Source organism: Grammomys surdaster, unplaced genomic scaffold (assembly GCF_004785775.1).
Source record: "Grammomys surdaster isolate TR1022 unplaced genomic scaffold, NIH_TR_1.0 264, whole genome shotgun sequence".
Lineage (NCBI taxonomy): Eukaryota > Metazoa > Chordata > Mammalia > Rodentia > Muridae > Grammomys > Grammomys surdaster.
This window is the reverse complement of record NW_021604705.1, coordinates 7,853,197-7,871,319: the sequence shown is the minus strand read 5'-3', so window position 1 is coordinate 7,871,319 and position 18,123 is coordinate 7,853,197. Positions and strand designations below refer to the sequence as shown.

Here is an 18,123-nt window from a genome sequence, read left to right as displayed (position 1 = left end):
TCATTCACCATGATCAAGTAGGCTTCAACCCAAGGATGCTTCAATATATGAAAATCTATCAATGTGATCAACAAAACAAACTCAAACACAAAATCACATGATTATCTCATTAGATGCCAAAATGCCTTTGACAGAATACAACACCCCTTCATGTTAAAAGTCTTGAAAAGATTTTGAATCTATGGCACTATATAGCAAACCAACACCCAACCACAAATTCAATGGAAATAAATTGAAGCCATCTCACTAAAATCAGGAACAAGGGAAGGCTGTCCACTCTCTCCCTATCTATTAAATATGGTACTCAAGTTTTATCCAGACCAATTAGACAACAAAAGTCGGTCAAAGGGATACAAGTTAGAAATGAAGAAGTCAAGGTATCACTATTTGTGGATGATATAATAGTATACATACGGGAAACTCAAAATTCTACCAGAGAAATCCCATAGCTGATAAACAACTCCAGAAATATGAATGGATATAAAATTAACTCAAACAAATCAGTAGCCCTCCTTTATGATGAGCTGACTGAGACAGAAATTAGGGAAACAGCATCCTTCACAATACCCATGAATAACATAAAATATTTTTGTTTAACTCTAACCAAGCAAGTGAAAGATTTGTACGACAAGAACTTCAAGTCCCTAAAGAAAGAATATGAAGAACACCTCAGAAGATGAAAAGATCTCCATTGCTCATGGATCAATAAGATTAACATAGTAAATATAGCCATCTTACCAAAAGCAATCTACATATTGAATGCAATTCCCATCAAAATTCCAACACAATTCTTCACAGACATGAAAAGAGTAATTTTCAACTTCATATGGAAAAAAAAACAGGATAGGGAAAAATTTCTCAAAAATAAAAGAACTTTTGGGGGAAGCACAATCCCTGAACTCAAACTGTACTACAGAGCAAAAGAGATAAAAATTGGATGGTATTGGTACAAAGACAGATAGTTAGATAAATGGAATAGAACTGAAGACCCAGAAATAAACCTACATACCTATAAATACTTGATCTTTGACAAAAAAAAAACAAAAAACAAAAACAAAAACAAAAGAAAGCCATAGAGTGGAAAAAGAAAGCATCTTCAACAAATGGTGCTGGTCTAACTGCTGGTCTTCATGTAGAAGAATACAAATTGTTCCATATTTATCACCTTGTACAAAACTCAAGTCCAAGTGGATCAACATAAAACCAGATACACTGAGTCTAATAAAAGAGAAAGTGGGAAAGAGTCTCAAACTCATTGGCACAAGGGTTGGGGTAAATTTCCTAAAGAGAACACCAATGGCTCAAGCTCTAAGATCAAGAATTAATAAATAAGACCTCATGAAACTGCAAAGTTTCTGTAAAGCAAAGAAGATAGTCAATAGGACAAATTGGCCATCTACAGATTAGGAAAAAAGTCTTCACTAACCTCACATCTGATAAGGGGCTTATATCTAAAATATATAAAGAACTCAAGAAGTTAGACTCCAAAAAACAAATAACCAAACTAAAAAATGGGATACAGAGCTAAACAGAGTATTCTCAACAGAGGAATGATAGAGAAACACTTAAAGAAAATGTTCAAAATCCTTAGTTATCAGGGAAATGCAAATCAAAACTACACTTTTAGTGCCGCATACCAATCAAAATGCTAAGATGAAAAACTCAGGCAACAGCACATTCTTGCAAGGATGTGGTGAAAGAGGAACACTCCTCCATTGCTGGTGAGATGGCCAACTGGTACAACCACTCTGGAAATCAATCTAGTGGTTCCTCAGAAATTTGGAAATAGTTCTACCTTAAGACCAGCTATATCACTCCTGGGCATATACCCAAAAGATGCTCCACCATATCACAAGGACATGTACTCCACTATGTTCATAATAGCCTTGTTCATAATAGTCAGAAGCTCGAAACAACCCAGATATCCCTCAACTGAAGAATGAATACAGAAAATGTGGTAGATTTATTCAACAGAATGCTTTTCAGCTATTAAGAAGAGGATATCATGAATTTTGCAGTCAAATGGATGGAACTACAAAATATTATCCTAAGCAAGGTAACACAGACTCAGAATAACATGCTGGGTATGTACTTACTGGTAAGTGGATATTAGCCAAAGATATAGAACACCCATGATACAACTCACAGACTGACAGTAAGAAGTTTAACAAGAAGGAAGGCCCAAGTGAGGATACTTCCCACTTAGAAGGTGGAAGAAAATAGTCATGGAAGCCAAAGAGAGGGAGGGACCTGGGTGGAAGAGGGGAGGAGAAAGGGTGCAGGATAAGGTATAGGGGTCTTTAAGAAGCCCAGAGGGCTAGGAGAATGAATGGAAATCACAGTAATTGAGGTGGGACAGGAGAACCTCTAGAAAGTCAGACCTGGGACATGAGAGGCTCCCAAGTCTCAGTGTTGGTGATCTTAGACAAAATGCTCAATGGTAGGGAGATAGAACCTGAGGAGACCACCTCCAGTAGATAAACAGTGTCTTCAGCAAACAGGATGGGGACACTCACCTACCTTCAAAATTTTTGAACCAGAATTGTTCCCATCTAAAACTAATGCAAGGACAAAAATGGAGGAGAGACTGACGAACAGGCCATCCAGTGACCAGCTCAACTTGGGATTCATCCCATGTGCAGGCACCAAACCCTGACACTATTACTAATGCCATGTTGTGCTTGCAGACAGGAGCCTAGCATGGCTGTCCTATGAAAGCCTCTACCAGCAGCTGACAGAAACAGATGCAGATGATAATTACAACCTACCATTAGACTGAGGTCAGAAACCCCTATGGAAGAGTTAGGGGAAGGATTGAAAGAGGTAAAGGGGATGACATCCACATAGGAAGAACAACAGTGTTAACTAACTCAGACATTTCAATGCTCCCAGAGATGAACCCACCAGCCAAAGAGCATACATGGGCTGGTCTGTGGCCCTCAGTACATATATAGCAAAAGACTGCCTTGTCTGTTCTCAGTAGGAGAGGATGTGCCTAATCCTGTAGAGACTTGATGCCCTAGGGAAGACAATGCTGGAGTTGGGGTGTGGGATTAGAGTGACAGTACATCCTCAGAGACAAAGGGTAGGAAAGATAGGGTGAAGAACTCTGGGAGGGGTGACCAGGAAGGGGAGCAACATTTGTAATGTAAATAAATAAAATAATTTGATGAAAAATGTGGAAGAAGAATTAAAGAAGCATGATTTTGCCTTTATTTAATGTCAAAGAAAATCTTCAACTTACTTCAATTATGACTTCTTCCCCCCTTCTTTCCTCCCTTCCTCTTTCTTCTCCCATCACCTCTCCATTCACTTCTCTCTGTGTGTATGTGTATGTTTACAGTTCAGCTTACAGAGTAGAAATAATGTCACCATAATTTTGAAAGCATCATTGGTTTTGTAGTGAGAAGAAAATGGGAGTGGACAGCAGTGAACAGAGTGATAACTCCACTCAGAAAACCATTCATCCAAATACTGATGGTGAGCAACCATACTTTATGGCATAAAGAGGAGAGTGATGAAACAAAACGGCCAACATAGAAATTCACAGTTGACCAGATAGAGAGCTCTAGGTAAGGCATCAAACAGAAAATGTGGAGGAGAGTTCCAGGGATGGGATTATTCTCGGATTTTAGATTCTGAACTAGATAAATAATTGTAGCAAGCAAACAAATAGGTATTTAACTCATGGAACAGGCCCTACTGCAAGATTAATAAAGAAACTCAGAGAAAGTTCTGAAGAGTAGAAGTTACCACATAGGTAAGTTATCTGTGCTGAGAGATTGAGATCAACGGTGACAGGGATCTATTCTAATCCATGCACTCTAAGAAAACAAATCAACACTCAGTGATCTAACACAAGGAAAGAATGCTTTCAGTTATACCTGACATTCCTGAGAACCTCCGGTGCCTACAGATCAAAACTCTCTTCCCAATAGTTCTCTAAGATCGTTTGTGCCCAAACAACTGAAGGCACAAGCAAACATGCATGGCTGTCTTCTTTTAAGGTGACACTAAGAAATTTGATTAGAACAAAACAAACATCAAAACACAAAGAATTTTTCATTTACAAAGACAACAATACCTCATATTTCTCTATATCTGAAAATTACAGTTTTTCTTACTAAAACTAATTGTATTATTATCCAATGATTTCACTATTTCTAATGAATTCACATGCTTTTAATTTCTAATACAGAAAGCACTGGCTCACATAATCATCAGAGAATACCAATGACAGAGCAGAAGCAGCTTTCGTTCCAAGAAGTTTGTAAACTGACTTAAACAATCAGTGAAGCTTTTTAAGGGATGCTAGTCATAAGGGTGTTTCACAAGCACCAACAGACTAATGCAGCTGGTGCAACTAATCTTGACTAATACTATTTCTGACTAATATATGAACCAAACTTATTTAAAATATAAACTTGCCCCAGAGAAAAGCATAACCTCATAGTCCATCCAGGCACTGTCCAGGATTTGCAATCTTATCTGTTTGCAATATCTTAAATTTTCATGTGCTTGTGACTCTCAAAACCTATACAGCTGAAATGTTTGTGTGCTTCTGGTGTTTATGGAAATATCTCTTTGTGGATAATATGTTGTGGAAGAAGGTGAAGAAGCCTTCTGTAGAGTACCGAGGCACTGTTTACAGTGAGCAACGTCCATTCTTCACTTCCAGGACACATTGACTTTAAGACAATGCTTAAAAGAAGTGACAGGAACTAATTTAAAGTTTATTCATCAGGAAAAGAAATATCATTCAAATCGTGACCCTGAAAGTCACATTTCTCTATCAATACAGTGTCCGCTATGCATTGGTAGCTCATACGAAACACTGAGACTTCATTCAGTGCGTTCATAGAACTTTGTCTAGTGCAGGCTCATTTTTATCCTTTGCAACAATGAAGTATGTGACACATAGCAGTTGCTCAGCAAATCCAACCCCCCCCAAAAGGGGCCCAGAGTCTTATGTTCTCTCTCAACTGGCTGAGACTGCCTCGCATCCAAAGTCACTAATGGCATTCTCCAATACCATATAGAAGAGTGGATTTAGTTTCCTTCCCTCTGATGTAGGCACTCCCCAGCCTTCACCTTAGGTGAGTAGCTTTCACATGAGCATCTACGCAACACCCTGGGGAAAATATGATGTATCTTCTTGCCATTTCCAGCTCCTCACAAAGTGACGTATCTACATTATACCTCCTGAATCCTGTTCCTATTCTTTCCCACTTTGTCATTTCACTGCCTGTTCTATTCATTTATACTTTATTTCTTCATGTCCTGTAATTCATGTACTTTTTGTGGGAGTGTCTTTTATTTCTCACCTCATAATATTGCTCTGAAATAACTTTATATTGAAATTGAATTGTTAATTTTCCTGTGATTATGGTATACGCACATGAGTGCACATGTATATATTGTGTGCCTATATGATGCCTAGAGAAAAACAATTATTAATAATCCATGTTGATAAATGTCATAATATGTTTAATATATGTTCAAATATATTTTTATCAGTGTCTCCACTGTTTGTAAACTTCAAGGCAACATGTTATATTAAAATTCAGGTTGTATTAGATAAGTGCCTGTGTTTCAAAAAGTACGAAAGGAAAATAATGGCAGTAACATTCTTTATTTCTTATTCCAATCTCCTTTTAAAACACACTTATGATTTGAATTAGATTCACAGAGAGCAGCACTCAGGTTTACCAGTCATAAGGTGAATGTGTGTGTGTGTGTCTGTGTGTGTGTGTGTGTGTGTGTGTGTGTGTGAGTATACATGTGAAAGTCTATTTATGCAGTGTGCAGTGTGAGTATGCATTCATGGGTTGATTCTCTGTGTATCCACAGATGTTTATTCTAGTCCTTGGTCTAGGAAAAGGTTTTAATAATGCCTATATTACAAACAATAAAAGAGAAACAATTGGTGCATTGTATCTAAAATGAGGAATGTTGAGAATGATTAAATAAGTCAATGGGTGGAACTAATCCAGTCTCGACAGAGCAATATTGTCATAAGAGCCATCTTAGATTTTTAAAGGACAAAATAGATGATTCAATCTCCCTGGAACACTGTGTATCAGCTGAGAGGCTTCCAGATTCTGTGATCACTTCACATATGCCGTGTCCTCTCTCAGTGCCTTTCTGACTTGCCTAAAGGCTATATTTAGTGGGCCTAAAAATTACTGACAGTTCAGCACTCTGAGTAATGCTGTAAGCCTTATTCAGAAGACTTTCCTCATCAAGCTGGTATAGGGAAACATCCAAATATCTACCCATGAACCTCGTAATTTTGTGTTATGCCAAGTGCAAGGACATGATTTTCTATAAATCATTTCCTTATATATCTATATACCAATACATAACTTGAAACTGCCAAGCCAATTTACAACACTATGTATCTTCATGAATGTATTCAATTCTACTGATTTAAAGTTGAAAATGCTTCAACAAATGGTGCTTGTTCAACTGGAGGACAACATGTAGAAGAATGAAAATTGATCCATTCTTATCTCCTTAAAGCTCAAATCTAAGTGGATAAAGGACCTCCACATAAAACCAGATACACTGAAACTAATAGAAGAGAAGGTGGGGAAGAGCCTCGAATACTTTGGCACAGGGGAAAAGTTGCTGAACAGAACATCAATGGCATATACTCTAAGATCAAGAATTGATAAATGGGACTTCATAAAATTGCAAAGTTTCTGTAAGGCAAAGGACACTGTCAATAGGACAAAACGACAACCAACAGATTGGGAAAAGATCTTTACCAATCCTACATCTGATAGAGGGCTAATATCCAATATATACAAGGAGCTCAAGAAATTAGACTCCAGACAACCAAATAACCCTATTAAAAAATGGGGTATAGAGCTTAACAAGGAATTTTCAACTGAGGAAACTTGAATGGCCGAGAAGCACCTAAAGAAATGTTCAGTATCCTTAGTCCTCAGGGAAATGCAAATCAAAAAAACCCTGAGATCCCATCTCACACCAGTCAGAATGGCTAAGATTAAGAACTCAGGTGATAGTAGATGCTGGCAAGGGTGTGGAGAAAGAGGAACATTCCTCCATTGTTGGTGGGACTGCAAGATGGTGCAACCACTTTGGAAATCAGTGTGGCGGTTCCTCAGAAAATTGGACATAGCATTACCTGAGGATCCAGCTATACCACTCCTAGGCATATACCCAGAAGATGCTCGAACATATAACAAGGACGTATGTTCAACTATGTTCATAACAGCCTTATTTATAATAGCCAGGAGCTGGAAAGAACCCAGATGTCCTTCAACTGAGGAATGGAATAAAAAAATGTGGTATATTTACACAATGGAGTATTACTCAGCTATTAAAAACAATGAATTCGAAAGTTTCCTAAGTAAAGATGGAACTAGAAATTATCATCCTGAGTGAGGTAAGCCAATCACAAAAGAACACACATGGTAATCACTCACTGATTATTGGATATTAGCCCAGAACCTTGAAATGCCTAAGATGCAACTCACAGGCCACATGAAGCTCATGAAGAAGGGAGACCAAGTGGTGATTCGGTCCTTCTTAGAAGGAGCAACAAAATACTCAAGGGAAAAAATATGGAGTCAAAGTGAGGGACAGAAACTGAAGTAGGAGCCGTCTGGAGACCATTCCACCTGGGTATCCATCCCATTTGCAGTCACCAAAGGTAGATACTGATGTGGAAGTCAGGAAGTGAATGCTGCCAAGAGCCTGATATAGATGTCTCCTCAGAGGTCTGCAAGAGTCTGACATATTCAGAGGCAGATGCTCACAACTAGCCATTGTACTGATCATGGGGTTCCCAATGGAGGAGTTAGAGTGAAAACCACTGGAGCTGAAAGGTTTTGTGACCCTATGAGGAGAGCAACAATACCAACCAACCAGGGCTCCCAGGGTCTAAACCACCAGCCTGTGGACACTTAGGGAGGGATCCATGGCTTCAGCTGTATACATAAGAGTGGAGGGCCCTGCTGGGCATAGGTGGAAGAAGAGATCCTTGATCTCATGAAGGCTGGAAGCTCCAGGGAGTGGGGAGGTGGGAGTGTGTGGGGGGGTAGGTAGGGGTTACATCTGCAGAGAAGGAGGAGGGGTGAGGGGATAGTGGGTTCCTGGGTGGGTGGGGGATGGGGTAAGGGGACAACATATGAAATGTAAATAAAACATCCAATAAAAAATTAAAAAATAAAAATAAAATAAAGTTGAAAATGCAAAAGCATGTCTTCATATAGTTATTATTACATAGTAAAACTTCAAAGAAGAGAAAAATCCTGGATTAGAAATAAAAGTGAGGACCACATGCACAGATTTAAAGGGATATCACAAGTAAGAAGATAAGATACTAACTTAGCTTATATCATAAGCATTTAGCTAAGGTCCAGCATCCAGAAGCAGAGCTTAGAAATATAGCAAGTTGAAACAAAATTTAGGCCATGTTCAATGCTAGCTAGAGGGAAGACACCACCCTCTAGAGGTTAAGGACACCTCTGAGAAGCTTCAATGAGGCATAGTTTTCCCCATCACAGTCTGCCTTTGTCCAAAAGAGGTTTGCTATCAGATGACAGCTTAAGCTCCAAGCCAGAGAAAATGGAGAGAGAAAAGAGCCAGGAAAAAGGAGGTAAACTCTGAAGTGGTTGCAGACATAAGAACTTTGTACTGGGGTATATATTCCCTAATCATTTTCTCTCTCTCTTTGAACTTTTGTTTTTTAATTTCTTGGTGCCATCAAACTGCAAGCATATTACCGTTGTACACATACAAATGTGCTTATGTGTGTACACTTGTGCATGTATCCCTTTCAGAACAACTGCTATATGAAAACTGTAAAAAATGGATAAGATGACACAATGCTGTCTTAAAGTATTAAAACTTGTGCATACTAAGATATCAAATAAAATAGTTGTTAACCTATCTCCCTAGTAAAGACTGCTTAGATCCAGCCTGTTAGAGGAAAAGGAAGCAATAAATTTGACTCTAACTTACCGCACATTTTAATTGCACAATACTCCCAAGGGGTGTCAGGGTCAAGAGTGTAGCACCATGGCCTCGGCTTGCCATCAGGATTGCGGCAATAATTATCATCAAAGCCCTTGTCGGGATATCTGCAAACCACACCAAGAAAAGTGTCACGTAAATCTGCCTGGAAACACCACACGACCCTCAAGTCACAGAACAGTTTTCCACTTAGCTTGGATGCTAGAGATAGGAAAAGAACAGGTTTCCATCCTTTACCTTTATAGGGCCTGCCAGTTCCTAACTGTCCAACTTAACTTACACATTCCATAGATGATACAGTAGTGTCCTCTTTGTTACTAAGTTAGGTCCATGTTGGACCTGTTTACCAGTTAGGATCTCCAACTGCATCTTTTTTTCACAGAGTCCAATTAAGAACAAATTCCATAAACATGACCTTGTGTAGAATGCTCATTAAAGGAGCAGGTTCTTTTCTAGGGCAGGATTAAACTTCAAACTGAGTGGCTCTGCTACTAATGACAGCTCAGTATTGGAAATGAAGCCTTGCTAGGTCATGCCCTCACCTCCACCAGAGCAGAGACAAACTCCATCACACCACTTTCTCCACATCTCACCTCCCATTAAATTAGCAGCGTCCTGAACTGGTGATTGGAATTTAATTGCTACCATATCCTTTCTGTTCTTACTTAAAAGAAATGATGTGCATTCTTGAAAAAAGAGTTTAAATTCTGTTTTCAAATAAAAAAGAAACAAGCAAACAAAAACAGAGAAAAATTATAAAGACAATTTACACCAACTTCCAAAGGACAATGCAAATAGACTAATTATTTGCATCTTAATTCTTTATTATAAAATTAATTCCATTTTGTTTTTCTCTAATTTAAATTTTTCATATGAAATAAATGTTTCTGTTAGCAATTTTAAAATACATGAAGTTAAAGCAGCTAGTAGATTGTTTTGTATCATCTTTCTGTTCATGGACGTGACTAGATTAAGGTACTAGACATGGGACCTTAGTATCTAGAAGGTGCTAGATGAAAGTTGGTTATATTTAGCAATATACTATTGGCTGAAAGGCTGGGCTTATCATTATAGCCATTACTTTATTAGCCACATTGGACTGTTTTTTTATTTGTTTTGTTTGTTTTGTTTTTGCTTTGTCTGTTTGTTGCTATGGGAAACAAGAGGAGTCTTCTGCTACTGCTTCTGGTCTTCACCTCACTGGCAGTTTTGTTCAAAATCTCCCTGACTTCAGCAACTCAATTAAAAGTGAAGCTACCATTCTCAAATGTCTGCTCATAAATCCTATCACCCCCCCTCCAAGACTATTGTCTGCAAACCCAAAGCCTCTAGCAGCCATGGCAGAAGCCAGAATATTAAGGCTAATTCCACATTATCTGTCTGTATCCCATAAGGAAAGCACAGAAGGAGATTTTCCATGGTGGATAGTCACAGAAGAAACAACCGTTTGTAAAGGAGGAGATCTACGGGAAAAAGGTCTGGGGAGATGGTACCTTTCCGGCAAGAACTTGTGCCGGTGTGGTGTCTGCTGATCCCAGCGTTGACAAATCTTGCCTGATTCAGTGTGATCCATGGGACCTCTGTAGCTTTCACCATTGCAGGTCATGCATTCAACTAATAAAATTAAAGTATGTTATGTTAATTATTTCTGGTAGTAAAATCAAGACCACTGCTCTGTTTAAAGAACAATAAATTAATTCATTATTTTAAAAATCATACAGCTGTACATACCATTCTAATTTTAAACTGGGATCTTATGCCCATAAATAGCAGCATAAAGTAATACCTATGAAATCTATCATGTAATTTAAATATGCTTACATTACTGCCATACAGACTTAGCATAAGGACAGAATGCTGCCTAATTTTGGATAACTATTTAAAAATATATTATAATTGGACATATAAGATAGACAATAACAGAATGTTTTCTAGTGAACTACTGTGCAAGAACTCATTGTCTATTTTATGAACAGAATAATACTTTTCTATCAACTTGCCAACTGAACACATACAAGAACTTATGACTTCAACTGAGTGTATATTATAGCACTACAGTCCGTTAAGAATTGATATACTTAAGAGACAGAACAATTGGTCTGCTACAACTTAAATAGCACAAGCTTCTACATATATACATGATTACATCTCCGTTCTGTTAGTAAATGGTCATGCTGAGTAGGTGGGCAAGCTAACATTCTTACCTACCTTAGGACAGAAGATGACCTGCTACTGAACTCCGCGCACCCACTCTCTTAAAAATGTATAAGCTGATCTAATTATGCAGGATCATACTGATGATTCTGTGGGTTAATTAATTGTTCACCTCTGGCTGGTCTCAAGTCACACTGAGAACAGAGTCACATCAACTAGCTGCAAATGAGATTTCTCAAACAGAAGGTTGATTTGTAGCACAGCAAGCATCCTGCGGAATAAATCACTGCTTGGCTCGCCTACGAATCCGGCCAACTTCCCCACACACATCATTTGTATCTTGTGAGCACTGATCATCTAACTTTCTCTGAAGTGAGGAAAGATATTAATGTTATAATTAATTTATCCACTGGATCCTTGCCTAATAAATAATGGGAATGTTTTTGTATGTGACATGAGAATGATGTTTTCTTTTGAAATGTTTACTTTTATAATGTCACAGCATGTTAACTATTCACTGTCTGGAATATATGATCCCTGTACTGGATTGGTTCATTTACTTTTGTCTCACATAGGGTAGTTTGTGAAGTAAGACAAAGGACTTGTTCAGTTCCTTTGGTGGGATATGAAGATTGCCCAGGATACAGTCAATAGGCACCTGAACTATAAATGAGGCTTCTCTGAGAGCTGAGCCAAGGTGTTCAGGTTGATCATGGTTGTTTCCATACTGCGAGGCTCCACGTGGGTTATGCCTCATCACAGTGCGGCAGTCCATACCAATGGAACAAACTTATTTGGTGAGCCCCATTTTTTTAAGGAAAGTGAGGTTTGATGTTTTCAACAGAAATTGTGCAGCATTTGTTATTGTCACTTGCTCCTTTGTATTTAGTAAAAAAAAAAAGTAGATTACAGAAGTTTAGTTTCACATAATACATAAGCCTCCAAATGTCAAATTTCCATTGTAATGTACTACTCATAACTGGTTTCTTCAGTTTGTAATACTATATCTGTTAATAAAAATAAATATAATTATTTTCTGGGAAGCATTTCTATGGGAATTATTATAAAATATTTTCAAACTTAGATTTTTAATAGCATTAGGAATAAATTGCTACATAGATGAAATTAATGACTGCATAACATGACTACTATCCAGAACAAATGTGGTAGATCAATGTGCCTCCACATTTAATGTGCATAAAAGTCACCTTTAAAGGTCAAATCCTTGTTAAGCAGGTGTGGGTTAGGTTATCAGTGATAAGGTTCCAGAAGACACGGATGCTGTTGGCCCAAGTTCTCACTTTGAGATCTACGCTAAACGTCTAAGTATGTGAAGTAATGGTTTTTAGGAAAGTAGATTTCCTCAGACTTTAAAGTCTAAGTAAAAATTGATGAAGTATAAAGGAACAATTGGAAAAAAAATGTTATATTTTAGAAGGCAAGACCATTGTTGCTTGTGAAGAAAATGAACAACTCCTCTGAGAGGCCTGAGAAGTCCCTCTTTTAAAAAATACAAAACAAAGTGTTATCATGGGCTTTTACTTAATTTCAAATATATAAGGCTATTTGATAATTACTAACTCATTCATAATGAGGTAATATTTCAACTTACTGCTTAATAATTAATAAACCTAACAAATTAAACCTAATAAATCATCATATTGTCTAAATAATGGATTCTGAGTGCTTTCTCCTAATTCTATTCATATAATATGTATGTTAGTTTTTATGCTTCATAATATCATTTTATCAATAGCTTTATTGTTAATGGGTATATAGACAATGCTGCTTATTTTGAATGCCCTTCATTAAAATACATATAAAGTCTGGCTCATTTTAGTTCAAAATTAAAACTCCACTGTTCAACTCATGATGCTTGGAATGTGATTAGCCCATGGGGCAGGTCTATTTACTTCTCCTAATGTTTATTCTCCTGTTGTCAGAACTCTGTGCTTATCTGCAACCTTTAGTGACAGGATGACCACCAGTATCACATGTCTATCACATGAATGAACAATGTTCTCCTCTACAAGATGTGTCATGACCTCAAATTATTAAGGATTTTAAGGAAATACACTCTATTAAGGATAACTAAAAATGGGAGTGCTTTAAAGCACTTCTTTCCTAGAACTTTATTTAAACATTATCTCTGAGAATAAATGTCAATGTATTTCATGAAAAAGGAGGGGCAATGGAAATCACAACCCATTAAGAACTGGGAAGGTAGTGCAAGAGTTAGGCTGTATAGTCTTTAAAAACTGCCTGCACTCAAAAATACTTTCTCAGACCAAACAAAACCAATAAATACAACTGCCAAAGATTCTCAATCTCAGAAAATCATGATTGTAGAGATTTCTCTAAAAGTAGGGCTTTATTTTCTTCATGTGTAATTTTGAGACAAATATGAATTACAGACTTACTCATACAAAACAGACTTATTCATAATGTTATCACAAATAAGTTTATTATTTTTGAAAGAGAAAAAAACAATGAAGATGTTGGAGGGAACAGAATATGACATGGAATGGAGAGTAAGACTTTACAGAGACACACTGTCTGGCACATGAGGTCGAGGATTTTAACTTAACCAATGACAAACATATTCACCTTCTCCATGACAATTAGCTAACAATGCCTTTAACTTGTTAGGGGAAAAATAGAAACATGATATTAAATGGATATTCATGGAGGATATAGAAAATACTTGGTTAATAAACAGGTATGATATCCTACTGTAAAAATGGACAGCATTCCGAAGCCTCTTCCCTTCCCCAAGTACTTCAACATCCTAATAAATATGAAAATGATTTAATCTGTATTTCATTTGGATGTGTGAGATCATAGGAGTTTCTACAAAACTGAAAAACCCATCTTATTCCACAGCTAAATAACTGAGAAAAATAAAACTGTATACAATGCCAAAATGGTCACTCTACCATCTTGCTGATCTCTCAGCTTTCCAGTGAAAAATCAAATATAGAAATCTTTCACACTAAAAACATGATTCAAGAGATGAGAAGACGGCTCAGACGCTGACCTTCAAGTCACCTTGGGATCCAAGCCTTAATCTCCTCAGATACTGTTTTGAATGGTACTGTTCTCCAGTCATGTCTCACATTTGGTTGTAGTCACATTTCACCAAAATCATATGGAAATGCTGAGTTTCAGTGAACCCTGACATATTGTCTCTTGAATCTACACAACCTGGGCTATGACACATCAGAGCTGTTTTAATCCCATTTCTTCAGAGGCAGATGCTGTATGAATAGCACCAGAACAACTAATAAAGGTATTATTTTATCTAGGTCAGTGGTTCCTCCTGTTTTGGTGGCCCCCAACCATAAAATTATGAAAGTTTATAACTGTAATTTTCTACAGTTATGAATTTTAATGTTCATATTTGATATGCAAGATATCTTATATATGACCCCAGAAGGTTGACCTATACTCCAGGTCCTCCCTGGTCGTCTGTGTGAGCGGAATTAGAGGTAGGTAAGCATAAGTGAACAGATAAAGGCCCATAGGTCTTTTCCCAGAAACATGGCTCTGGCTGCAAGTGAAATTCACATTGACTCTATAATCTTACATGAATCCGCTGACCACATATTTGTGGCACATTGTGTGAGAACACTTCCATACCTAGCCATACTTGCACTTGAATGAACAGCGTAGTCATTGTAACTGATTCAGGTTGTTAGCCTTTAATACGCGTTACAGTTCTACACGTTGGGGTAGCACCCCATGTGATATTCAGGTTCATTTACCTTCTGAACACTGAGGAATGTCACAGACTTCGTAGCGTACCTCTGGATTGCTTGTGAAACACCAGGGTCCCCCTTCTTCCCCTCGAGGATTTCGGCAGTAGTTTTCCTGTAGATCTTTACCGCGATAGCTCGAAGGCAAAAAGCTAGTTTTAAAATGATAATCATCACAGTATAAGAGCATGCAACTTTAGTGTTGACCTGTTAATTATACTAGCTAATGCTTTTCCCAAATGTCGAGAAACTCTTCTATCTCATGTAACTCTGTGTAGTTGTAGTTCAATTTTCCAGTATTCTTTTTTTTTAATAATTCATTTTTTCTCAAATCTTAATTAATTCACACAGGGGTTATAAACACAGAAAGGCAGGATGTGGGGAAGGGAATAACACTGGGGTGTAGGTGTTCAGGGGGAATACAGATATCTTACAGAACCGGGTATTGGCTGGGTGAAGGTTCAGGGGACAAGTCACTATGACTCTGCCTATGACTTGCTTGTCCTTATCTAAGTTGGTATTGTCTGCCAAGGCTACCTATTTACAAGGTCTATGACTACTCGGGCTGGTAAATTTCCACAAAAGCTGCCTGTTTACATTAGCTTATAGCCATCTGTTTATTCTTAAAATAATTGTATTTTGTTCAAATTTACCCCAGCATATAATTTAACTCCTCCAAAGCATTAACTCATTGAGAACTTCTGTATCTCAAGTCAAATTAATAATTACTAGCCTCTGACTTCCCTCAAGACCAAATATCATAAAATACAATTGTGTTTTTTAAAGTGCTAGTTCAACAATTTAATGACAATCAACACATGCTCAGACATGGTTGGCTAGGAAACATGGAGCCGTCTCTGCAGTTGGCTTGACAGATCTCATCCTTACACTGCTGATCCAGGGTACTTTTCTGCTTGTATACTGCTTTCCTCATGAGGGGTCCTCTACCTCTCTCTCTCCCTCCCTCCATCCCTCCCTCCCTTCTTCCCCCCCTCTCTTTTTCTGTGTGTGTGTCTCACATACATACACACATGCACAATGTTGTTTCTTTACAACTGAGAAAATGATTGTTGATATAGAATGATTGAAGAACTCAGGATCAAAACAAGCCTGAAAACCACTCTGAGCCTTTCCCATTATGAATTGTGAGACCACAGCACATAATTTAACTGTCCCAAAGTATTAGCACAGTAAGAAAACCCTGAGGTTTTAACAACTTAGACTTTATATGGTTATTTTGAGAAGGTCGAGGATGATCAGTAGGTATCACTTGACAAATGTCAACTATATTAACTATGATTAGGCACACACTACCCATTTTCATTGTCATAACAAAGCAACAAATGGCTTGTACTCTTCAAAAAGTTTTGATAAGGAAGACTGAGATCAAGATTTGGTGTTCTCAGTTTTAGTCCACAACTGTATGTCATTGGGTGTATTGAGATCAATTTAATAACTACTCCTAAAAATCTGAAGATCTAATATTACTCTGTGACCCAAAAGTATCCTCCAGCAAGAGAAAAGGTGAAAGAAAGCCTTTTATTTTTGTGATGTTTGCAATATTGGATCCTATATTTGTCAGCTATAAAACATCATAAGAGAATATTCCTCTATAGGTAATACAAGTAAAACTTTCCAACCCAATCATATATTAAGTAGTTAATTGGGCTTTTGCTAAAAGGTGTTTCTACTTTTATTGGCCTCAGAATTCTGCATGAATACAAAGATTAAAAATCTAAGTCTCTCAGTAAATATGATTCAAATATATTTTCTATCCAGTGACATTCTATTTGAAAAATGGATATGCTAATTATCCTGAGCTTGTCATATGCGTGAATCAAAATATCACATGCTACACTTAATGTTATTATATATTAATCAAAAAGGAAAATAAGAAGAAAATCTTTTTTAAAAAATAAATAGAGATCTTAAACCACAGAATGAACACTGACAGGCATCATATTCCAAGAAATATTTTGCAAGGAAAAGCTTTTGTCTGAGCACTAAAGAACACCAGATTCAGGCCTTCTGAATACAAATCAGTGATCAAAATTAAGTATTCTATTCTACAATATTATTAAACATGTGCAAGGAACCACACTAGCATTGTAAAAATTAAACAATTGTGAAGTATATCTCAATAATGTGTTTATGTCCTTACTTCACCAGCATTTTAAATAGAAGAAATAGAAATAAAAAAAATAAAGCATCAGGTCATGTGACTGACAGAAGCTATATCATAATTAAAGATAATGATACTTTTGAAAAGTGTGACAAGAGTTGATATTTTATAAATAAGCCGTTTGTCGTCTTTTGTCCATCATAGTTGTCTTTTGTCCATCATAGCCTATCGTTCTGGAGATCTGGGAATGTACCTTGTGTTTCTATTATTGCCTGAAATTTATTTAACTTCATTATTTGACACATCTCCAAATGTCCTAATAAATTTATAACAGGATACTTCTCTAACAGAAATTAATCTGTCCCTTGCTTTGAATGCTTGATGAAGTAACTCATCAACCAAACTTATTCCAGAAAATTCTATTGTAACTATACATTAGAAAAAGGTAGTAGTAACATTAGTCATTAGCAAGCATTGTGTCATATGTGCCTATCACGTGGCTGGTGTGAGAATGAAGTTCCCCAGACAACTATCTACTAACAAGATTTTATTTAAGACACTAGTGGTTTCAGAGACTGAGGCTTCATACAATGGGCCTGCATGAATTTGCACCAGAACCTCCCCATTTGTATTTCCAATTTAGTGTTTTATGGGACAGCCTGGTGTGCAAACAAGGAGGTCCCTGATTTGTGTGCCTACTGTTGGGCTCTGTTCTTTCTGTTGGATTTCCCTGTCCAACTCCGATGTGGTAATTTTTGTTTTATCTTATTATATTTTATTTTGTTGTTATCATTATTATCACATAGAAGCCTGTTTGTTTTCCAATGAGAGACAGATAGGGTGTGGAACTGGATGGAAGGAGAAGAGGATCTGAAGGAAGGGAAAAATATAATCAGAATATAATGTGTGAGAACAAACATCTATTTTCAATTAAAGAAAAAAACTTTCAAATCATAAAATAAAATTGTCCAGTACATAAAAATATAATAAAATAGTGACTAAGATCATGTTCAATATATCCTTATTTTGCTATCTAGAGTTTTAGAGGATTATTGTTCCAGAGAGAGTTGGGAGAGGAGGTGGGAT

At 37.1% G+C, this 18,123-nt stretch overlaps 1 protein-coding gene across 5 annotated transcripts in view; it reads right to left on the bottom strand.

Annotated features, from left to right (window-relative positions):
• Positions 1–18,123, bottom strand: part of Hgf (hepatocyte growth factor) — a 72,124-nt gene that overhangs the window by 38,448 nt on the left and 15,553 nt on the right. For 4 of the 5 annotated variants that reach the window (XM_028776046.1, XM_028776045.1, XM_028776044.1 and 1 more), the window contains 3 exons: positions 14,925–15,067; positions 10,500–10,620; positions 8,995–9,113 (listed from right to left, as the gene is read on the bottom strand). In XM_028776046.1, coding sequence (XP_028631879.1) covers positions 8,995–9,113; positions 10,500–10,620; positions 14,925–15,067 — 383 coding nt within the window. The remainder of the gene's footprint in view (positions 1–8,994; positions 9,114–10,499; positions 10,621–14,924; positions 15,068–18,123) is intronic. The other variant, XM_028776047.1, reaches the window with a different exon arrangement.